The sequence below is a fragment of the Gouania willdenowi genome, chromosome 1 (genome assembly GCF_900634775.1).
Source record: "Gouania willdenowi chromosome 1, fGouWil2.1, whole genome shotgun sequence".
Lineage (NCBI taxonomy): Eukaryota > Metazoa > Chordata > Actinopteri > Blenniiformes > Gobiesocidae > Gouania > Gouania willdenowi.
This window is the reverse complement of record NC_041044.1, coordinates 35,894,965-35,914,695: the sequence shown is the minus strand read 5'-3', so window position 1 is coordinate 35,914,695 and position 19,731 is coordinate 35,894,965. Positions and strand designations below refer to the sequence as shown.

The 19,731-nt window shown below is 38.8% G+C and overlaps 3 protein-coding genes across 4 annotated transcripts in view; 1 reads left to right on the top strand and 2 right to left on the bottom strand.

Annotated features, from left to right (window-relative positions):
- Positions 1-6,000, top strand: part of gnav1 (guanine nucleotide binding protein (G protein) alpha v1) — a 40,497-nt gene extending 34,497 nt beyond the window's left edge. Inside the window, exons 8-9 of the mRNA XM_028452620.1 lie at positions 1,697-1,784; positions 4,629-6,000. Coding sequence (XP_028308421.1) covers positions 1,697-1,784; positions 4,629-4,819 — 279 coding nt within the window. The 3' untranslated portion in view covers positions 4,820-6,000. The remainder of the gene's footprint in view (positions 1-1,696; positions 1,785-4,628) is intronic.
- Positions 6,001-6,666: 666 nt separating this feature from the next.
- npb (neuropeptide B) lies at positions 6,667-7,991 on the bottom strand. The gene is made up of 2 exons (XM_028454770.1): positions 7,637-7,991; positions 6,667-6,998 (listed from the first exon to the last, which is right to left on the bottom strand). The coding sequence occupies exons 1-2, from the start codon at positions 7,898-7,900 to the stop codon at positions 6,870-6,872; spliced, it is 393 nt and encodes a 130-aa protein (XP_028310571.1). The 5' UTR covers positions 7,901-7,991; the 3' UTR covers positions 6,667-6,869.
- A 1,307-nt stretch (positions 7,992-9,298) lies between these two features.
- Positions 9,299-19,698, bottom strand: sgsh (N-sulfoglucosamine sulfohydrolase (sulfamidase)). Of its 2 annotated transcripts, XM_028453491.1 has the most exons (10): positions 19,620-19,698; positions 19,437-19,469; positions 17,053-17,213; positions 15,945-16,050; positions 15,016-15,371; positions 14,263-14,344; positions 13,745-13,948; positions 12,694-12,860; positions 11,384-11,601; positions 9,300-9,984 (listed from the first exon to the last, which is right to left on the bottom strand). In XM_028453491.1, exons 4-10 carry the CDS (start codon positions 16,036-16,038, stop codon positions 9,801-9,803), a joined length of 1,305 nt encoding a protein of 434 aa, XP_028309292.1. In that variant the 5' UTR covers positions 16,039-16,050; positions 17,053-17,213; positions 19,437-19,469; positions 19,620-19,698; the 3' UTR covers positions 9,300-9,800. The 2 variants fall into 2 exon arrangements, with proteins under 2 accessions (XP_028309284.1, XP_028309292.1); XM_028453483.1 differs by having other exon boundaries at positions 9,299-9,984; positions 19,437-19,696.
- Positions 19,699-19,731: the final 33 nt, after the last annotated feature.

Below are 19,731 nucleotides of genomic sequence, written 5' to 3'. Positions count from 1 at the left end.
ATACAGCAGTGGTTCTCAACCTTTTCAGCCAGTGGCCCCCAAAATAAAGGTGCCAGAGACCAACATTGAAGAACATAAAGTCAGCAAAATCATGGTCCATTTTTATAGGAATCTGTGATAACCACATTTATGTATTTAACTGAATAATATCAATTGTTATCCAGGAAGTTTATTATTATTTGCGCCATAAAATATAGTCATCCTAAAGATGTAAATCCTTCTTTTATTCAGAAGAAAAATGGGTTGAAAATGATCAAAAATGATGAAAAATGTGGTGAAACTGCATTTATAAAAAAAAATGAAATTCACAGTGGCCAAAAACGGACAGAAAAAGTGGTAAAAAGGGTTGAAAGTGTCAATATTGGCTTGAAAGTGGCAGAAATGATGGGGAGGTGGTTAGGGTAACGTAGTTAGAAAAGTAGGAACAATTTGTTTAAACTGGCAAATCATGAGCTTGCTTATTATTGTCACTTTTAACCTCTTTTCACGATATTTCATGCATGAAATATGGTGAAAAGAGGTTAAAAGTGACAATACTGGGTCAACATATGTGACATTAGGTGGAAAGGGCTTTATTAGTATAGAAAACATCTTGAGTTTTGAAAAAATGTGCTGAAAAGCCCTTGAAATTTGATTTTAAAAAGTGGCAGAAATGGGAGTAGTGTAGCAAAAAAATTGTAAAAAAAAAAAAATGTTTAGTTGCAGATAAATGGTGAAAATAAGCAAAAATGGGCTCAAATTGTTAAAAAAAAATAGTCCTAGTTTCTTGATGGCATCTTGCGACCCCCCTCTGTGTCTCGCAACCCCAAATGGGGTCCTGACCCCAAGGTTGAGAACCCCTTGTTTACAGAATATGAACTTTACCCATCCCGTCGTGTCTTTACAATAACCGTTTAATGGTCCAGTCATTCTTTGTAGCTTTATGTCATTAAAAATAACTGACGGAGAGGAAACTTTAGGACATCTTAATATGCTGAGTTTCTCTGAATACATTATGAATGTATTTTAGGCTCCATTAGAGCCAAATGGATGATTAAATGTGTGTGTGACGGGTTAATGCGCAGGGTTGTGTGTGGGACTGAGCATTAACATTGCTAACAGGCTCATTAAACAAGTGTTTAATGTTACCTTCTTTTTTCTCCCTCTGTGGGAGGAAAATTTGTGACCTCCACCTCGATTAACTCTCAGCTGAGGCTGTGATGATTAAACACAAAGATGTGTCTCTGTTCGTCCTTTATGTTGAAAACCAGCTCCACCTGAGCTCCGACTTTATTAAAGGTGCGTGTGTACGTGAAGGCAACTCGCTCGTTGTCTTTATTGGTCGAGTCCAACGTTTGCGACGCCACTGACCTGATTTAGATTGAGTTAACAAAGGTTTATGAAAGCTTCGTCACTGGAGACTTCATGAAGGATTGACTGTGCACTGATGCGTGCAACACGCTTATTGATCTTCCAGCACAGTTATTGATTAGTGCATTTTAGGTGAAAATGTATAATTGATCATAAATGTGTTCGTTATTAGTTTTATGGATGTGGCAGTTATTGCAGCGCTGCAGATGTGCATCACGGAATGTAATCAACATGTTTTCCTTTTTGTGTGATTGCGTATTGAGTTCCTTCTCTCGGTAGAGACTCCACCTTTGACCTGGACTTCGTGCGCTCACAGATTATTGTTTTTGTTTTGTTTTTCTTGCAGATTTTATTCATGAACAAAATCGACCTTTTTCAAGACAAGATTTTGCACTCCGGGCGACATCTGCGCTTTTATTTGCCACAGTTTAAAGGTAAGACTGCGGTAAGAGTCCTCCATGTCAGTAGGTGGCAGTAGGTAGCATCTAAGGCGGGTGTGTGCAGTGTGTGGTGTATCGTGTCTCAAATAAATTGGGCTGAAAATGAAATCAAGACTGTTTGAAATGCACAACAATCTCAATGAGTATATACTGTCTACTATATACTATAAGTATGATTAGAATAATGACCGTTCCCATTGAAGTATACTTCCAAGTTTCCCAAGATGCATTGAACGACAAAAACCTGAAGCACGCTGAGGCTAAATATCTCATTTTCATCATCTTTGAAAGTTCTGAAAACATTTTAGGTGAGAAAGTGACCAAGTAGGATATCAACATGTGCTCATTTGATCCATAAAACTCACAGAAACACATTTCATGCCGACATTTTGGAGATTTTCGGGCACCCGCCATTGTGCTACTGACTACATTTCTGGTGAACTTCAAAACAAGAGCCCTATTTACAAAAAAAACTAAAAGGAAGTCAAGAAGAGATGCTTTTGTTTTGAAAAGGGGATGTTTGATTTTTAGTGTCACGTACTGAGTTTACCTTCGTACTGAGAATATAACCCTAACATAATCCAATAAACAAAACGTGTCCGTTCACTTTGAAAAAAAAATAAACAAAAATAATTTTGTTTTTAGCAAATATTAATTTTTCGGTAGTGCGCATGTCCGCTCGCAATGCATCATGGTACGGTTGAGTATGACTAGTGTGCCCACCGTGCATACTTGGGAAATTTCCCCATATAGTAAATCCATCGGGTATTTGTCGCATACTCAGTATTTCCGTACTAACTAATGTGAACGCATTACATACTCATTTTGACGTCAGACTTAGTATGAGTAGTACGTTAGTATGACATTTTTAACACAGCCCGATTTGAATCACATGTTCTTTTTTAAAGCGTTAGTTCAGTGATGTCGTTTGTGAATCCAAGCTGATTTTACAGGTATCTAATTTGCATGGATTTCTGAATTTTGACATTTTATATATTGTAATGTATTTGTATATACTGCATTGGAAGGTTTTACATTATGTTTTCCTTTTTGGCTATGGCTGTGGTTCTCCAACAGTTTAGAGCTTTAACAGAGCATTTCTCCATGGTTGGCCCCCATGATGGCTGTGTTCATGCTAATGTTAATAGAAATGTTACCAGAGTCTGGATTGAGGTCAGCCAGTAAAACAAACCGTCTATTTCACTCTGATTAACTGTTCCTTTTATTCTGTGACGATGTGTAACAAGCTGAGGCCCAGATCTCAGGCCTCGGCTCTGACACGAAGACACTGTCTGGTCTCATTTCAGTTAGTTCATGTTCAGAAGTGGATGGGACTGAGAAATGCTGTTACCTCATTTGAAACTGCTTCTCATTCTGAACCCAATAGATTCATTTAACAGTAAACTGGAAAAACAGAAGTATTGAAATTGATTATAAATAATTACATCATGGAAAGTTAAGGCTTCCTATCCATGCTTTATGGCAGGGGTTCTCAACCTTGGGGTCAGGACGCTATTTGGAACCGGGAGAACAACTTGAGCCTATTTTTTGCTTATTTTTACCCTTTTTCTGCAACTACATCAAACTTGCCATATTTTCATCCCTTTTCCTTCCCATATTTGTGTTCCTTTTAATACATTTTTGCTACATTACTCATTTCTTCCACTTTTCCATCAAATCAAAATGTGTTTTCTGCTATTTTTAGGCACTTATAATGCCTTCAACCACTTTTCCTACCTAATATCGCGTATGTTGACCTATTATTGTTACTTTTAGGCTGTGGCTATGGATACGTTAAGTGTATCCATAAACTGTCACTCAGTGGATATGCAGCTCCCCTCATTGGCCAGTTTAGGTCACGTGATAGGTGCACTACGTGACTTAAAGTTCCGTCAGTTGTATTTTAGCTCGTATTTATTTTTAGCTATCCCGCTAACCCTTTTATTTTAACCCTTTCTCTAACCCTAACCCAGAAAATACTCTAAATTGTTTATTTTTGTTGGATATGTATTTTTAAAGGTGGAAATTGCTGTGTTAAATATGTTAAAATGAAAAATGTATATGTCAAAAGTGGGATTTGAACCCACGTTAGCGAAAGGAAGAATCTTGAGTACCAATTTCTCTGGTTTTTAAAATCCCATTTTTGGTCACTTTTAACCCTTTTTATTTCTGAATAAAGCAAGAATTTACATCATTAAGACGACGACGTGGATCAGTGGTAAAGTAAGTCGTCCTTTAACCGAAGAGTTGGGGGTTTGAATCCCGTTCTAATCAAGTCATTGTCATTGTATCCATGGCACTTTACCCACATTGCCTTGTATGAGTGTGGTGTGTGAGTGAGTATTGGTGGTGGTCAGAGGGGCAGATGGTGCACTATGGCAGCCTCGCTTCTGTCAGCCTGCCCCAGGGCAGCTGTGGCTACAATAGTAGCTTACCACCCATGTGTGAGAAGTGATAGAATAATGCACATCAATCTAAAGCGCTTTGAGTGGATAACAGTGGATATTATTCAAATAAATAAATGTGTTTATCACAAATTCATAGAACGTTGGACCATCATTTTGCTGACTTTATGGATGGACCCCAAAAAGCTCTCCCCTTTAATCCCCCTCATAGATGGCCCTGTCTCCACATGACCGTTCTTTAATGTCTGTGTTCAACCACCTTCATGTACAGTGGGGGTCCCCGGTCTCTGGCACCTTTATTTTTGGGGTTGTGGGCTGAAAAGGTTGAAAACCATTGCTTTAGGGCGTCGCTATAACGTTAGCATTTTCTTTGCTCCACACGCACATAGATTCCCAGGAACCCTGATTTCCTCCCTCTTCTTCTCTCCTTCAGGTGCCGACTGCGATGTGGATTCAGCCGCTCGCTTCATCGCCACCTCTTTTGTCTCGCTCAACGCCACGCCCAGCAAGCTCATCTACCAACACTTCACCACGGCAACGGACACCTCCAACATCCAGGTCGTCTTCCAGGTGGTCATGGACATGATAATCAAGGAGAACCTGGAGGCGGTGTCGCTGCTGTGACCTCCTCTACTTCAATTCAAGGCATTTCTGACAGAACCAGTGCCTGTACAATCACAACACGCTGACCTCTAAATAACTGGCTTTTATAGGTTCAAGCCTTAAATATTAAGGAGGGGTTTGGAAGGAGGACCATTCTTTGAAAAATAGTTTATTAAGCACATTCAAACCACAGTCCACAAAAGCACATTTTAATTACAGTTATTTAAAAGTCAACATTACTGAGTTTTGCTCTTCTTCTTTTTTCTTCTTTCTTTTAACTTTCTTACGTCTTTCCAGCGGCTGGACTGGACTATCTGGTGTCTGATGACGTGAACTGCAATGACCACCTCATCGTGTGCGACTTTTGTTTGCATCCAAGTTTAGTTAAAGTAAGCTGTCGACTTAGTTTGTTGTGCTCAAACAAATGGAAATAGATATGTTGTACTATTGTATAAAAATCCAATTATAGACACTGACGTAGCTTTTATGAAGACTGATGTCCCTTTGTTTGTGTGCGTGTTTGTGTGCGTGTGTTGGGGGACGGAGTGGGGGCGTGAGGATTTACTGTTTGTTCGTTAACTTCTCCTATGTAGCGTTCACTCGTGTACCACTGCGTGCTTTCCCCTCATCCATCACTGCTGGCCGATCCCGTGCGTCACCCCTTCCAAATGAGACCAATCACTGTGAATCATTGAGTTTGACGACCTGAGCTGACTTTGAACACACGGAGAGAATTTTTTATTTTTATTTTTTTAACACTGTGATTGTAACTCTTTTGGAAGATCTCATGACTGTTGTTTCACTGACACACACACACACACGGATGTCAGACCCCATTATATTGAGCTATTGTGGAGACTCTTCTGGGAGTTTCTTATGCTCCTCCTCTAACTCCACCAGCTCATATGATTGGACATTAAAAAGGTCCTGTATGATAAAATGCTTGTGTGTACTTCATGGTTGAAATGTTTCTGTTTGTCAATTTTCCTCTTCTTTCATGACACGGTTAGTTTGGTGGTGTATAGGTTAGCGGCACTTTAGCCAGAGCTCCTCAGTTTGCATGTTCTCTCTGAGTGGTGTCCCTACGGTAGTGGATCAGGGCCAGTTTTAAGGGAGAAAATCATTTTAGGCCAGTCGCGGATAAAATTTGAAATTTCGAGAATAAAGTTGAAATATAATGTTGAGATTAAAGTCGAAACGACAACATTCAAATTTAAAATATCCAAAATGAACAATATTGTGATAAAACTTGAAGGTTTGCTAATAACGTCAAATCTACAGAAACTGACGAGGGCCAATTCACCACATGGATAAAGTCAAAAATGTCTAGATTAAATCGAAATTGAGTCGAAATTGAACTCAAAATTGGCCATAGTCTGCTTCCGTAGATTTGACTTTAATAGCAAACCTTCGACTTTCATCGCAATATTATATTTTTGAATTTATTTTTGAAATGTTCTCTTTAATTTGCACTTGAATCTCGACATTTCTTATTTTCTCCATCAAAAAAATTTGCCCTAATCCGCTTCCGTATGTCACAGACACATGCATGCTTTTTAAATTAATTCAGGTTTTACAAATGTCTAGATCGGGATCAACTTTTGTGCTGCACCAAAACAAATGTTAACTATAAAAAAAATATATAGTTGATGTTTTTTCTGCCTCTATTTGAGGATATAAATACAAACGTGGACAACAAGAGCAGTGTTTGTCCATTTTTTTAATAGATAAAATAAATGAAAGCTCTCCAGGATATCTGCTCTGCAGTTGCACCCATTCAGACATTTAATACATTTCATCAACGCAGAGATGGCTACATTATAACAACTGGAGATAACATGGCTTCAGGTGACATGTCGCACATGGGGTTTTTTTTTTTTCTTCTTTTTATTATCTTTATACTCAATCAAATAAAAATAACTAAACAACGTCTGGTGTGGCTGTTTCAAATTAAATGACACATTCGGAGTCCGCAGCGATCCATCGTTGAATATAAACGAATCCTCCCCCACACACACGCACAATCCGGTCCGTTCCTTTGCGCCTGGCGTGGAGTCTGTGGATCGGGACTTTACGCAGACAGGCAGTCCAGAGAGTCCAGGGTGAGGAAGACGTCGGCTTTGCACTGGAAGGTTCCCGTCCCGTCCCGAAGCAGCTCGCAGCTCCTCAGGTTTGGGGAAATATCTTTCACGCAGATTGCCTGCAGCGCACAACAAAAAAAAAAGCTGTTGTCATTCCTCTTTTATAAGGTTTTGTTTTTTTCTTCTGTGACTGAATGAAATAAATTATTGTCGGAAAAATTACTATGCAAGAGTTTGTGCGCTTTTACGCATGAAGTTTTGGATAAGTTATTGTTTTTAAAATATTTCCACAACTCATATTTTATAGTAAGTTTCAAATTGTTTACTTGGAGTAAATATTTATGGGCCATTTTTATGCAGCTGTCATGATTTGAACAGTATGGCGCACTGTCCGTGCGTTTTTACGCACGCGTTGGTCAATAAACGACGTGTTTAGTGTTGGTTTAATGTTAGAAGTCTAAACCAAAGTGATATTATGTACATTAATTTAGGAACAAATCTAAGACAAAATAAAAGAGGAAGCAATTTTAGTAGGGCGCACGTGTTTTTAGCACCGTCCTTTACGCACAATGTCTGTGCTTTATTTAGTCTGTTTAGACTCAACAGGGAGTCAAAATATATTTAAGTAAACTTGAATTAATATCTAACAAATCTTAATATATGGGTTTAATTTATCTGAGGTTCATATGGTGCTGAAAATAACTTTTACGCACGACTCTCAGTGGAAAGCCTGTCCACGCAGGGTGAATGAACTCACCATGTTCTTCTGGATGGAGATCTGCCGGGTGGTGTCTTGGATCACGTTGTTACCCACTGTCTCCCCGCTGTCCATCAGCGTTTCCTCGGTGTCAGACCTCCGGACATACGGTGACCTTCTGATCCCGGACAGCAAACCGGAGGCTCGCCCCACCGAGTAGTAACTGGGACCAGTTGACTGTTTGTACCAGGCTTCGACTGGATGGCATGAGATGAGCAAAGAGACGCCAACGAACATCACGGCCAGCCTGATCGACCTCTCCATGTTTGGAACGGGGGGGACTTCTTTATTTTACGCAGGACGGAGACGCAGTGCGTGCGTTACCTGGTGGACAGAGAGGAGAGTTTGTTCTTCTGGAAACTTTCCGCTGCTTTTATGGATCACAGGCACGTGGATCGTGACTCGTTCGTCAAATCAGAGCTGAGGTGGGCGGTCAATGATCTTTGTTGATCAGTTTTAGATGGTGTGATGAATCCACAGAGGGGTGTGTGTGTGTGTGTGTGTGTGTGTGTGTGTGTGTGTGTGCGCGTGTGTGTGTGTGTGTGTGTGTGTGTGTGTGTGTGTGTGTGTGTGTGTGTGTGTGTGTGTGTGTGTGTGTCTGTGACGCGCTCCCAGGGTCACAGGGAAATAGATTTCCATCAGCAGAAAGAAATTGGCAGGTTATTAAAACATCAGGACGTTCTCAGGCTTTAAGGAACAGCAGTGTTTGTGTTGCACCAACTGAACAAAATACATTACAATTTATTTATTTAAAAATAAAAATGGATTAATTGATTAATGTGCAACCGTTGTTTTCTAAAAGAGCATGATTAGCTGCAGGACAGCCTCCTCTAGGACCCCTCTGTTGTCTTTTATTTATAATGAAATGTATTAAGTTTAGTATCTTATTCTTCATTTTTTTACATTCTGCTCTTTCTGTTATAATTCAATTCAACTTTGATGCTTTATAGTGTTAATATTTATGCGTTTATTTGTCTATTCTGAGTGTCTTTTGTTTACTTGTCTTCATTACTTCCCTGTTTCGTCAATTAATGGCGCTTCATTAACATTTCCTGAGCATTTTTACGTGTTTTGATTCAGGTTTGATCAGTTTATGGTCAATTTTATTACTTGAAAATCCTTTTTTTTTTCATTATGTGTCACTTTTTTTTATTTGATCCTGTTTTAACTTTGTGTTTACATTTTTATTTGATATTACTTATGTGTGAGTAATCATTTTAATCCTTTCCCCAGTCACTTTATGCCATTTATCTCTTTTAAAGCCTTTTTGTCACTCACTGTTCCCTCTTGCACGTTTTGTGCATCCTTTCAGTTTGTTTTTCTAATGTAGTCAGATTAAAGTTGCCATATTAGAATGTGGTTTTATTTATTTTGTATTAGAGGTGATCATGCCATGTCTTTTCTGGTGCTTTTGTCCTGTTGTGCAGCTTATCACCTGCTCATTTTGTCTCACAATGATGTTGTGTTCCAGTAGTCATTTTTTAGGACTTTTTTTCACAATTCATTTTGAGTTATTGTTGTTTTTCTTTAGATATTGTCAACCCCAGGTGTAATTGCAGCCTCCTGGATTCATTGTGTTTCCCTTTTTTCTGACAGTTTTCTGTCATTTCTTAAGATAATAATAAATAAGACAGACATTTACTCATCCCTCAGGCATACATAAAAACACGGTAGTTACTTTATTTGCGATCTCTCCACTTTGACTATTATAGGACATTTTTAGCATGAATACAAACCCTTATGAAGATGAGGTGCCTGCTTCACAACTCCTAAACTTCAGTTTGCATCAGTAATCAGGTGATCAGTTTGTGTGCAGTAAATAACAACAAAAACAGGCTGTGTGTAGTAAAGTTGCTGTCTCTCATTGAAGCGCAGCATGAGCGTCTGGAGGAACAAAACATGTTTTTTTTAAAAAAAACTATAGAAACTGATATGAAAGCTCACTGACCTCAGTGATGAAATTATATATATTCACAAAGGACTCGAAGTAATACAATTAAAAGAATGTTGAAAAAAATAAAACCAACTTAAATTAAGTTTGTTTCTGAGCATTATCAGCAGCATGGATGTAAAAAAATTAAATAAATACAAATGTCATGTCTCTTAGAAGGTAACTGGTCTCTGAGGGCCGGCATCATGTCAATCAGGATGAGTGAAAGCATCATTAGAGTCCATTGTAGAGCGGTCTGCAGTGTGGCTCTAGTTTGTCCTCCAGGACATAGTCTGGTCCGCAGACCCAGGGGTCGCCCGTCTCCCACTGCCACTTCTGCAGCTGCTGCCTCAGGCTGTCCAGCACGGCTCTGTAGGACGGGTCAGACGCCAGGTTCGTTGTCTCCAGTGGGTCCTGCCTGTGGTTGGAAAATATGATTACTATTCCTCTAATATAATTACATTTCAAGCTTGGAAAAAAAATTAATAAATAAATGTACTTTTCCGATTTAAAATTCAGCAGCATGGTGCAGTTGTATGTTAGCACGTCTGCATGTCCTGGGTTTAAGCCTCAGGGACATATGGGTGCTTTTTCTGTGGAGTTTGCATGTTCTCCCCATGCTTGCATAGCTGTTCTCAGCGACTTTTTAAAAATCATCCAAAAACATGTGCAGTATGTTAGGTTAATTGGAGTCTGTAGATCAGAGGTTCCCATCCTTTTTTGGATCCTGACCCCATTTTGAAGAATTTCTGGTGACCATAGACATTATTTTGACTCCCAGAATTTATCATTTTTTGTATTAGAATTTTAGAATTACTTTGTTATACTGCTCTACAAATACAGAGTACCCAGGATTCGTGACAAATACTGTATCTGAACGCCAACTCAAATATTCTTTAATGCATTTTATTTGAACAAGATAAACATTTGACAAAGTGAAAGTATAGAATACAGTTGTTTAAGATTGGGTGTCTTAATTTGAAAAATAATAGTTTAAAACATTTCACAAAAATGTGTTTATAATTTGTAATTTTTTAAATGTATTTATCAGTTTGTTAGGAAGTGAGACTGAAGCGGCTCGGAATGACTTGACCCAGATATAAAAAAGGTGTTTATTTAAAGGTGACTCCAAGTTTCACATGCAATGTATCATGTAGCATGTGGACTAGTGTTAACCATTGTTTGCCATCAAAGCTACACTGACGTCCATTCTCCCCAACAGTCACAGACCAACTGCTTAAATAGACTCCTATTAACACGAGTCCATCAGCGCAGGAAGCTCCAAGTACTTCCCCCCAAAAATCAGGTAAGTAACAAGTCATTCCCAACAAACACGTCATACTTAAACACTACTGAAGTGCTAAATAATACCTCTTTATAACCATGTTTACTTGAATAACTTATCAATTAATCATTCAAACATAATTTTACCTTCCACCCCTCCTACTTGGTCTCACCTAGTGACATCACTGGAGATGTCACCTAGGGTATAAATACAGGAAATGATAGGTTCCGCCCTCCTTTAGTCCATGGAACACATGGTGGGCAAGGTAAAAAAAACAAAGAACACATGAATGAATTAACTAATACTCAGCAATGCTAAATTAGTACAAGTTGTAAAATTAATGGGACAAATGCTGTGTTCTCACCCACTTTGTCACACAGTTACTAGACATTTTAGGTGACCCCACATGGGGTCCCAGCCCAAGGTTGAAAAACCCTGCTTTGGACTTGAATGAAGCACGAGTCAGTCTTCAATGGACTGAAGTTTAATTATAATGAGTCACATGATGTGTTTTAGGTGCTGGGGGACGAACCTGCTGTCGAACAGCTCCCAGCGCTCCCTGTAGTAATACTGCTGGAGGCTTTTGAACCAGTGCGTGGGCTCGTGCAGCCTGCTGCGATTCAGAAGGTCCTGGAAGGTCGGTGACACGTACAGGTCCTGGTCCACTGGGAAAGGCATGAGGTAGTGCAGATTGTGGAGGAGGTGGTACGCCCCCTGGTGTACAGACCGAGTAGGGTAGTACATGGTGACCTGAAATTGAAGCCAGAGAAGTGACGGTGTGTAAGAAAAACCAAATAAAAAAATACAAATCAAAGTAATACTCATCATATAAAATAAGAATGAGCTATTCAAGTTATTTATTTAAATATTTATAACGTATAAGCATAAAACTGACTGCTTTCTCATCCACCTCAGCATCAAACAGACCCCGTGATTTTTTATTACACTTTATCTACATTGTTTTTATTTATTATCATATTTGTGTTATGTTGTGTTTTAGTATTTGAACCTGTTCTACTAGAACTTGACTTCGTTTCAATTTTTGCTGCACTTTACTTGTCTTTCTGTAACTCTTAAGTGTGCTATTTTAAATGATTAATATTATGCCCAAAACAAGTCTCTTGTAAATTAGACCACATCCTCAATGGGACTTAGCTGTATAAATGAATGATATAATAAATAAATAAAAAATTTAAATAACTATTGAATTAAAAGTTAATCTATGAGCTTTTCGAGCGTCAAAATAAAATGAAAAAACAAATAACACCTTTTTTCTTTTTTAAGTGCAAATACCTTTGAACTTTAAAAGTTTAATTTATCGCAAAATCTCGTCACGTGAGATCTAGCCCCACCTGTACTTTTTATGTTTATTTCTTTATCTTGTAATGAATGTTATAATTACTATCAATATCACTATATTATCAATGCTAATATTAAAGGTTATAATAATTATATATTATACTAACAACTATTATTTATTGTAATAATTAGCATTCCATAACTCTGAATTTTTATACATTAGTTAGGGAGCCCAATCTTGGTCCTCGAGGGCCCCTATCCAGCATGTTTTAGATGTTTCCCTCTTTCAACACACCTGATTCCAATGATCAGGGTCGTTATCAGACGTTATCGGATGAGTTGATCATTTGAATCAGGTGTGTTGAAAGAGGGAAACATCTAAAACATGCTGGACAGTGGCTCTCGAGGACCAGGATTAGTATCTCATGTTTGATTTTCTATCAAATAATTCCAACGTGCTGTGGATATTGTTTCCTAATTACAGAATCAACATGTGTCCTCCACAGTGAAGGGCTCATGCGTGACTGAACTGTGAGATGTTACCTCATGCAGAGACTGGCTGGAGAAAACGGTATTCCATCTGCTGGGCTCAACCACCATAGCAGGCAGCAGAGAGCGACCCGTGAGGTGAACTGGAACAGTTGGACTGCCTGGAAGGCTGTAGGATGGGTAGGAGACAGAGAACCAGTCTAGAATGCTGGGTGTGATATCTGCACAAAACACATTAAAAAAAAACATGAAAACATTAGAAAATGGAAGAGAGAGAAACATTGTGAATTCATGTTCAACATCTTACCAAACCAACAACAAAGGACAGAACGTGGAATAATGGTCATCCACGCACAAAGACAAACACTCAATCACCCAATTCATTTACTTAGAGTTAACTGTTATCCTCACCCACGGTGTGACACCCACAACCTGCAGGGAAAACCCACGCAGGCACTGGGAGAACTTGCATGCTTATGATAAAACACACAACTTCAAAAGACACATATACAGAATAAGCCCCAAATCAACCAAAAACACACAAAATGATCCCAAAAACAAACAATAATGCACAAATGAGTCCAAAAATACACATCAATAAAACCAGACAAAATTAGTCCAGAACCAACCTGAAATACACTAAAATTACCCCTTAAAAACCATAGAATTCACCCCCAAAAATACACAAAATGACCCTAAAACAAATCAAAACAAACAAACAAAAAAACCCACAAAATGAGCCCAAAAATCCATATATTTTCAACAAAAACACACCAAATTAGCACACAAACACACAAAATGAGTCCCAAACAACCAGAAATGCAGAAAATTACCCTCCCACCCCACAAAAAACTAAAAAAAGACAAAATGAGGCCATACACATTACAACAAAAATACACAAAGTGACAAGAAACACAGACAAACCTTTGCTCTTTCCTGTATTAACGTTAAGAATTTTCCTAAATCCTGACATGAATGTTATTAATGTGGCCCTCACTGTAATAACAGTGGCCCTTTGCTTCTTTTAATTGCCCTTATGAGTGAAAGTGTGTGCAAAAAAATCTAACTTGTGTTTATAACTGCTCCCCTCAGCCTCACATCTCACCCAGTAAGCTAACGTAGGCCTGACTAGTGTCTCCCCACCGCTCCCTGTGCTCTGGAGAGGACACCAGCATGGGCTCTGCTGTCCCGGAGCGATACAGGTTGGTTCTTCCATTTGGGAATGGGATGCCGTTGTCGGAGCTGTAGATGATCAGCGTGTCGTTGTCATAACCGGCGTCTCTGAGCTCCTGCAGAATCAACCCGATACCTGCAGAATGGAAAAAAAAAACCCACCGTAAGCTCCAACAGAGAATGAAATTACACGTTTATATGTAAACACAAGGCATTGAATGGATATTTATTCTTTTACTAAAGATTATTATGTAAAATATGTTCTCAGCCGACCGACAGCGTCAAATAAACGTTAAAAAGGGAGGCATCTTCTGATTCTAAATAAGGTTACTGGACCAAAAAACCTTAATCTCACTACAATGATGCAATGTATTCACACTGTATAAATGATGTGTTTACAGGAGAACTCTAATTGCCCTACTACGGGGATGATTCAAGTTTAACTCTTACCTTGATCGAGCCTGCTGACTGTCGTGTACTGTGCAGCCAAGTCGGCTCGAGCTGCAGGAGTGTCGGGCACAAAAGGAGGAACCTGAAGGGACAGGATGGGTTACAACAGTGTTTATCAACCTGGGGATGGGCCACAATGTGGGGTCCCATGGAGTTTAAATGATGTCGTCTGAAAAGTTAATAAAAAAAATACAATAAAATTTATTGATATTATTATTTTTCAAATGAAAACATATATACCAAATATACATCTATACTTTTATTTTGTCAAATATACAGTAAATGTAGCTCTAATTTTACTTAAAATGCAGTAAAAAAAATAAAATAAATATCTAAGCTGGTAAAACTTGTCACTAATCCTGGCTACTCTGTATTTGTAACAGTTTAACAAACATGATCAAAAACTAATTCCAGGAAAAAACAGCATTTTGGGTCACAAGAAATTATATCTTGATATCATAAATGGGGTCACAATCTAACAAAGGTTAGAAACAACTGGGTTACATTAACAACCAAGGAAATAACTTGTAAAAAAAAATCACATATTCCGAGTTGTGACCACAAAAGCCAGTATTTGTGATAAATCGCCAGTCGTGCTGCACTGTTGAATATTTTTTTCAGGTGAAGGTAAAGAAACATGCATCCACATGTACTGATTAAAGGTTACAGTTAATAATGATAATCTTCTAAGAAGTATTTGGGGAGTTTCTATGCAAATTAATAAGAACAAATAGTAGATTTTTAACGACAGACCTTCACTTGTTCTGGTGTGTAATGTTGTGGCTTCCAGTCAGGGATCCAACCCATCCCACTTTCACCATTCCCAAACTTCTCACAGAAAGCTCCATACTGGGGCTGCGAGTGTCCACATCGGTGGGTGTCATGGAATGCAACATAAAGGAAAAAGGGCCTCTCCTCCTTGTACACGTCACTGTTTTTCGTCTCCCTAACGAACGCTTCCTCTTTATGGGTTTGAAAAAACTTGCGGACAAGAAGTCTGATGCGAGTGATGTTCCTGCCGACCTGCAGGATGGAGTTGTTCTCCTCAGTGTAGGAAAAGTCAAACGGGTAAACGGACGCAGGCCCCACATGTTTCTTACCGATAATACCTGTAGGAAGAAGAAACAAAATGAGACAGACATTAGTGTACACAACTATAAGTATACAAGTACAGACCCTTTCCAGAAAAATTAGAATATCATGGAAAAGTTGTTTAATTTCCATAATTCCATTCAAAAAGTTAAACTTTCATAGATTATAGATTCAGGGCCCACAATTTAAACGATTTCAAGTATTTATTTATTTGGGCTTCCAGCTCATCAAACCCACTTCCTCCAAACCCTTGGACCTTGATTCCTGAACAAAAGACACACTTTACTTATATTGGAAAAGAGGGCCTTGGACCACAGTCCAGTCCTTTTCCTCAATTTTTCCTGTAAAAACTGAGAAGTAAATCACAGTATTCTAATTTTTTGAAATCCTGTTTTCGTGGGTTTTATGAGCTGGAAGCCCAAATTATGTAAAAATAAACAAATACGTGAAATCGTTTAAATTGTGGGCCCTGAATCTATAATCTATGAAAGTTTAACTTTTTGAATGGAATTATGGAAATTAAACAATTTTTCCATGATATTCTAATTTTTTAAAAAGGGTCTGTATTCAGCAGTGACTTTCACATTTACCTGTGTGCACGTTGGCCTGACGCAGAAGCAGAGGCAAACTTTGGACTTCATCAAAGGAGTTGAAGTGATGGACGCTCTGATGAAGCCCATACATGCCATTCTGATGCTGAAAGGAAACATACAAAAAGTCTGTACTAGATCCTGACTCAAACACTGTGTATACATAAAAAGTCAGAGGCTGTTTGGGTGAGGGAGTTTGGACCAATGAGGACTATGTCTGATTTGTTGTTGTTTAAGATCAGGAAGTTTTCTTGGAGCCATGTTTTGATATCAGAAAGACAGTTTGAAAGTGTGGAGTGGGTTTCATGGGTGATAGACCTGGTGGAGATGTATAATTTGACGTCGTCGGCGTAACAGTGAAAAAGGAGACCATGACGAGGAATTATTTGACCGAGGGGGAGGAGGTAGATGGTGAAGAGGAGAGGACCAAGCACAGAGCCCTGGGGGACTCCTTGGGACAGGGGGGCAGTAGAAGAGGAGCAGTTGTTAATGAAGATAAATTGTTTTCTGTTAGTGAGGTAGGACTGTAACCAAGTGAGGACATCACCAGTGATATTGAGGAGGGATTTTAAGCGGGAAAGTAGGATGGAGTGGTTGATGGTGTCGAAAGCAGCAGTGAGATCAATAAGAAGGTTGTTGGTGACTTTGAGGAGGGCTGTTTCAGTGCTGTGTTTGGTCTCGGAATCCAGATTGAAATTGTCCAAAAAGGTGATTATTGTTGAGATGTGATTTGTGAGGCAACAAAGCGTTTCAGAACTTTTGACAGGAAGGGGAGGTTGGAGATGGGTCGGAAGTTGCTCATGATGTCAGGGTTGAGACCAGGTTTTTTGATGACGGGGGTTACGGCAGGCAGTTTCGGTGATGAAGGGACGGAGGGAAAGATGAGGGAGGAGTTGATGAATTATTGGAATAAAGCAGTAAATACATCAAAGGCAAAGTTGGACTTTAATCCATTACTGAGTACACATAAAAACAATCCCTGAATGCAACCAGTAGCGAACAAAGTGAAGGACTTGGACACTACACCGACATAACCGGATATAGTTTTTGTTGTTGCTGAAATCATATAGTGACAGCCTCATTGATTGATTTCTGTCGTGTGTGTTACCTGCGGCAGGCCGGTGAGAATGGCTGAGCGACTTGGTGAGCAGCTGCTGACAGATGTGAAGGCGTTGCTGAAGACGACGCTACGGTTGGCCAGAGAGCGCAGGTGAGGAGTCTGAACCACAGAGTTGTTATAAACGTCCGTCTCAAAACCTGCATCATCCGCTGGAGGAGGAGAGTGTGTGAGTAACGTCATTCTGCTGGCTATACGTTAGGGCTGTACGATTAATTGCATTTGCGATACTATCACAATATCATAAAACGCGATTTTTCTAATTGCAAAGGCTGCAATTGTCTTTAATTTTTTTGTGTTGTACTGTCCTGTTAAGCTCAAAAAGTATTTAAGAAGTGCAGTCCACATGTTTCATGAAACATGAAGTTAGTTAGATATGTTCAAGAGGTAAAGCCACAGATTTGTTTGCTTTATTGTTGTAATCTGTGCTTTAAAATGTATATTTTATATTAATTTAAAGTTTAAATAAATCTGAAATTGTTTATTATGAAACAGATTGATTTATTGCTTGTGTTCATTGAAAAATACATGACAAGAGGCCCTTGAAAAAATAATTGCATATTAAATCGCAATATTGAGGAAAAAAAAATCGCAATTACCGTAGATTATTTTCCAAAATCGTTCAGCCCTACTTTACATCAATATTTTCAAGCTGAGTCAAATTCAGGGGCTTAAGAACAGTTTAATTTCAAGTGGATTAAACAAGAATTTGTAAATGAAAAGAAGAAAAATGTATAGAATATTGTGCAATAATTCATAATTTACTTATACATGAGAAAATACTGAGCACAGTATTCAGTTACAGCAGTATACAATGTTTCATGTCATTTTTACTCAGTGCTTTGTCTGTGGCCAACTCTGGGCTGAAATTGGCCAGCGAGTATGAAGGTCGATATGCTGCAAAATGGGAGGGCTTGTGATGTGATCTTGTGTATAAAAAAATACACACACGTGAAACTTGCGTCAATTATTGTTTACAGTCACAACTCTCCAGTTACAACTTCTCAAATCTGCCGCTACAGATGCACAAACTAGTACTTTTCTTGCTAGGGCACAATAACTTTGAAATTAGTAAATTAAAAAATAAATAAATACATTTAAAAAAAAAAAAATAGTAAATTACTGCTTTTCCCGCATAAAATCTGTGGCCCACTTAAGATAAAACTGCTCCGTATTTGGTCTGTGAACTAAAATTACTCTGACACCCCTAGTTAAGAGAATATTATGTTAAAGCAGAACTAAGTAACTTTTTCACCTCAATAAATCCTTCTCATAGTCCCTGTGAGGGTAATACAAGTGTTTATGGGGTGATTGGGGGGTCTTTCATCTCCCCCTGCTGTCTCTGGCCAGAAAACAGCACTTGCAACTTTCCTGCCTCCGACCCGGTGGCAAGACGTACTGCTTTACGGCAGCCCAATACAAACTAATGCTATATTACGACCAGCCCCGTGGCTGCACACGGTTGTCTACAAATTCACTTTTCTCAAACGGCAGAGAAGACCTTTGTCCGAGGAACAAAGCAACTCCATGCAGTGACAGCTCAGCAGCAGCACACAGCAATCACACGCACTGTCATCGCGGCAACAGGCACGCGCACACACTCTCAACCCAGCGCTCCATCAGGAAGCACACACACAAATATCCATCCATCCATCAGCACACAAACACACATTTCCACACAGCCTTCCGTATTACTCCCACATCATTCATTTATTTTACTTGTTTCTCTTCCTCATACTGTTCACATGGTCACATGGGACTATATGTGTGAAAACACCCTTAGTATCACTGTTGTATTAGGATTTTTCAGTGATCGGTTGCTACTGTCTTGGGAGAGCAAAGGTCGGTATGTAGCTGTGGGGGTGGGGAGTGTTTACGACAGTGGCATAACCAAAAAGAAACCTTCAGGGGGAGCGCTAAGCGCAAATTTAGTTCTGCTTTAAGAAAAGGTCAGAAGTAAACATTTTTACTTTCCTAAAGGTGTACCACTGTCCTGTAACTCCATCTGAATCTAAATCTGCTTTTAAAAAAATCCTGGAGTCAGATGCCACAGCACACCTTTAGAGGTTTAGTGACATAAATGTAAATTTAAAAAGTCCTACTGTTTTGTCAGTTTATATTAGTTATTTTTTGGCCACTTTCAAAGCCTGTGTTATTTTTTACTGATGTCTTTAATGCGTTTCATCTATATGTAGTATATAACAGTATTTCTCTACATAAAATGCACACCAAACCTAACTTTTCTGTATTTAATTTATGAAGCTACAATTACTTGCTTTAATTACAGCTATTATCTAATGTATGTGACCAACAACTTAAAAAAAAAAAAAAAAAAGAAGAAGCAATAAACGCGTTCAGAAATGAGAAGAACTCACCAATAATCAGTAGCACATTCCTTCTCTTTGCCTCTGCGAATAAACATGAAGTCAAAAGCACAAACAAATGCTGCAACATGACTTCAACTGTTATAAACACACTCGGTTTAAAATTAAAAAAAAGATATTGAGAATACGTTTCAATACAATAACAATTACTACTAACAATAATACAGCACGTACATTATTTCTAAGTTATCTATAATCAGCGGAGAGAGAAAAAATCACGCCATCACTTTTCACTTCCTCCAACAACTTATAGCCCCACCCACCTCTGGTCACGTGACTCGTGTCT

Excerpts from the sequence above, each read along its gene's own strand:
- sgsh (XM_028453483.1), bottom strand. The coding sequence starts at position 19,515 with ATGTTGCAGCATTTGTTTGTGCTTTTGACTTCATGTTTATTCGCAGAG. Across the intron at positions 13,949-14,262 it reads AGTCAGCAGGCTCGATCAAG|GTATCGGGTTGATTCTGCAG; the intron begins GTAAGAGTTAAA and ends TCCATTCTGCAG. Across the intron at positions 9,985-11,383 it reads TGGGAGCTGTTCGACAGCAG|GCAGGACCCACTGGAGACAA; the intron begins GTTCGTCCCCCA and ends TTCCAACCACAG.
- npb (XM_028454770.1), bottom strand. The coding sequence starts at position 7,900 with ATGGAGAGGTCGATCAGGCTGGCCGTGATGTTCGTTGGCGTCTCTTTG. Across the intron at positions 6,999-7,636 it reads TCTCCATCCAGAAGAACATG|GCAATCTGCGTGAAAGATAT; the intron begins GTGAGTTCATTC and ends TGTGCGCTGCAG.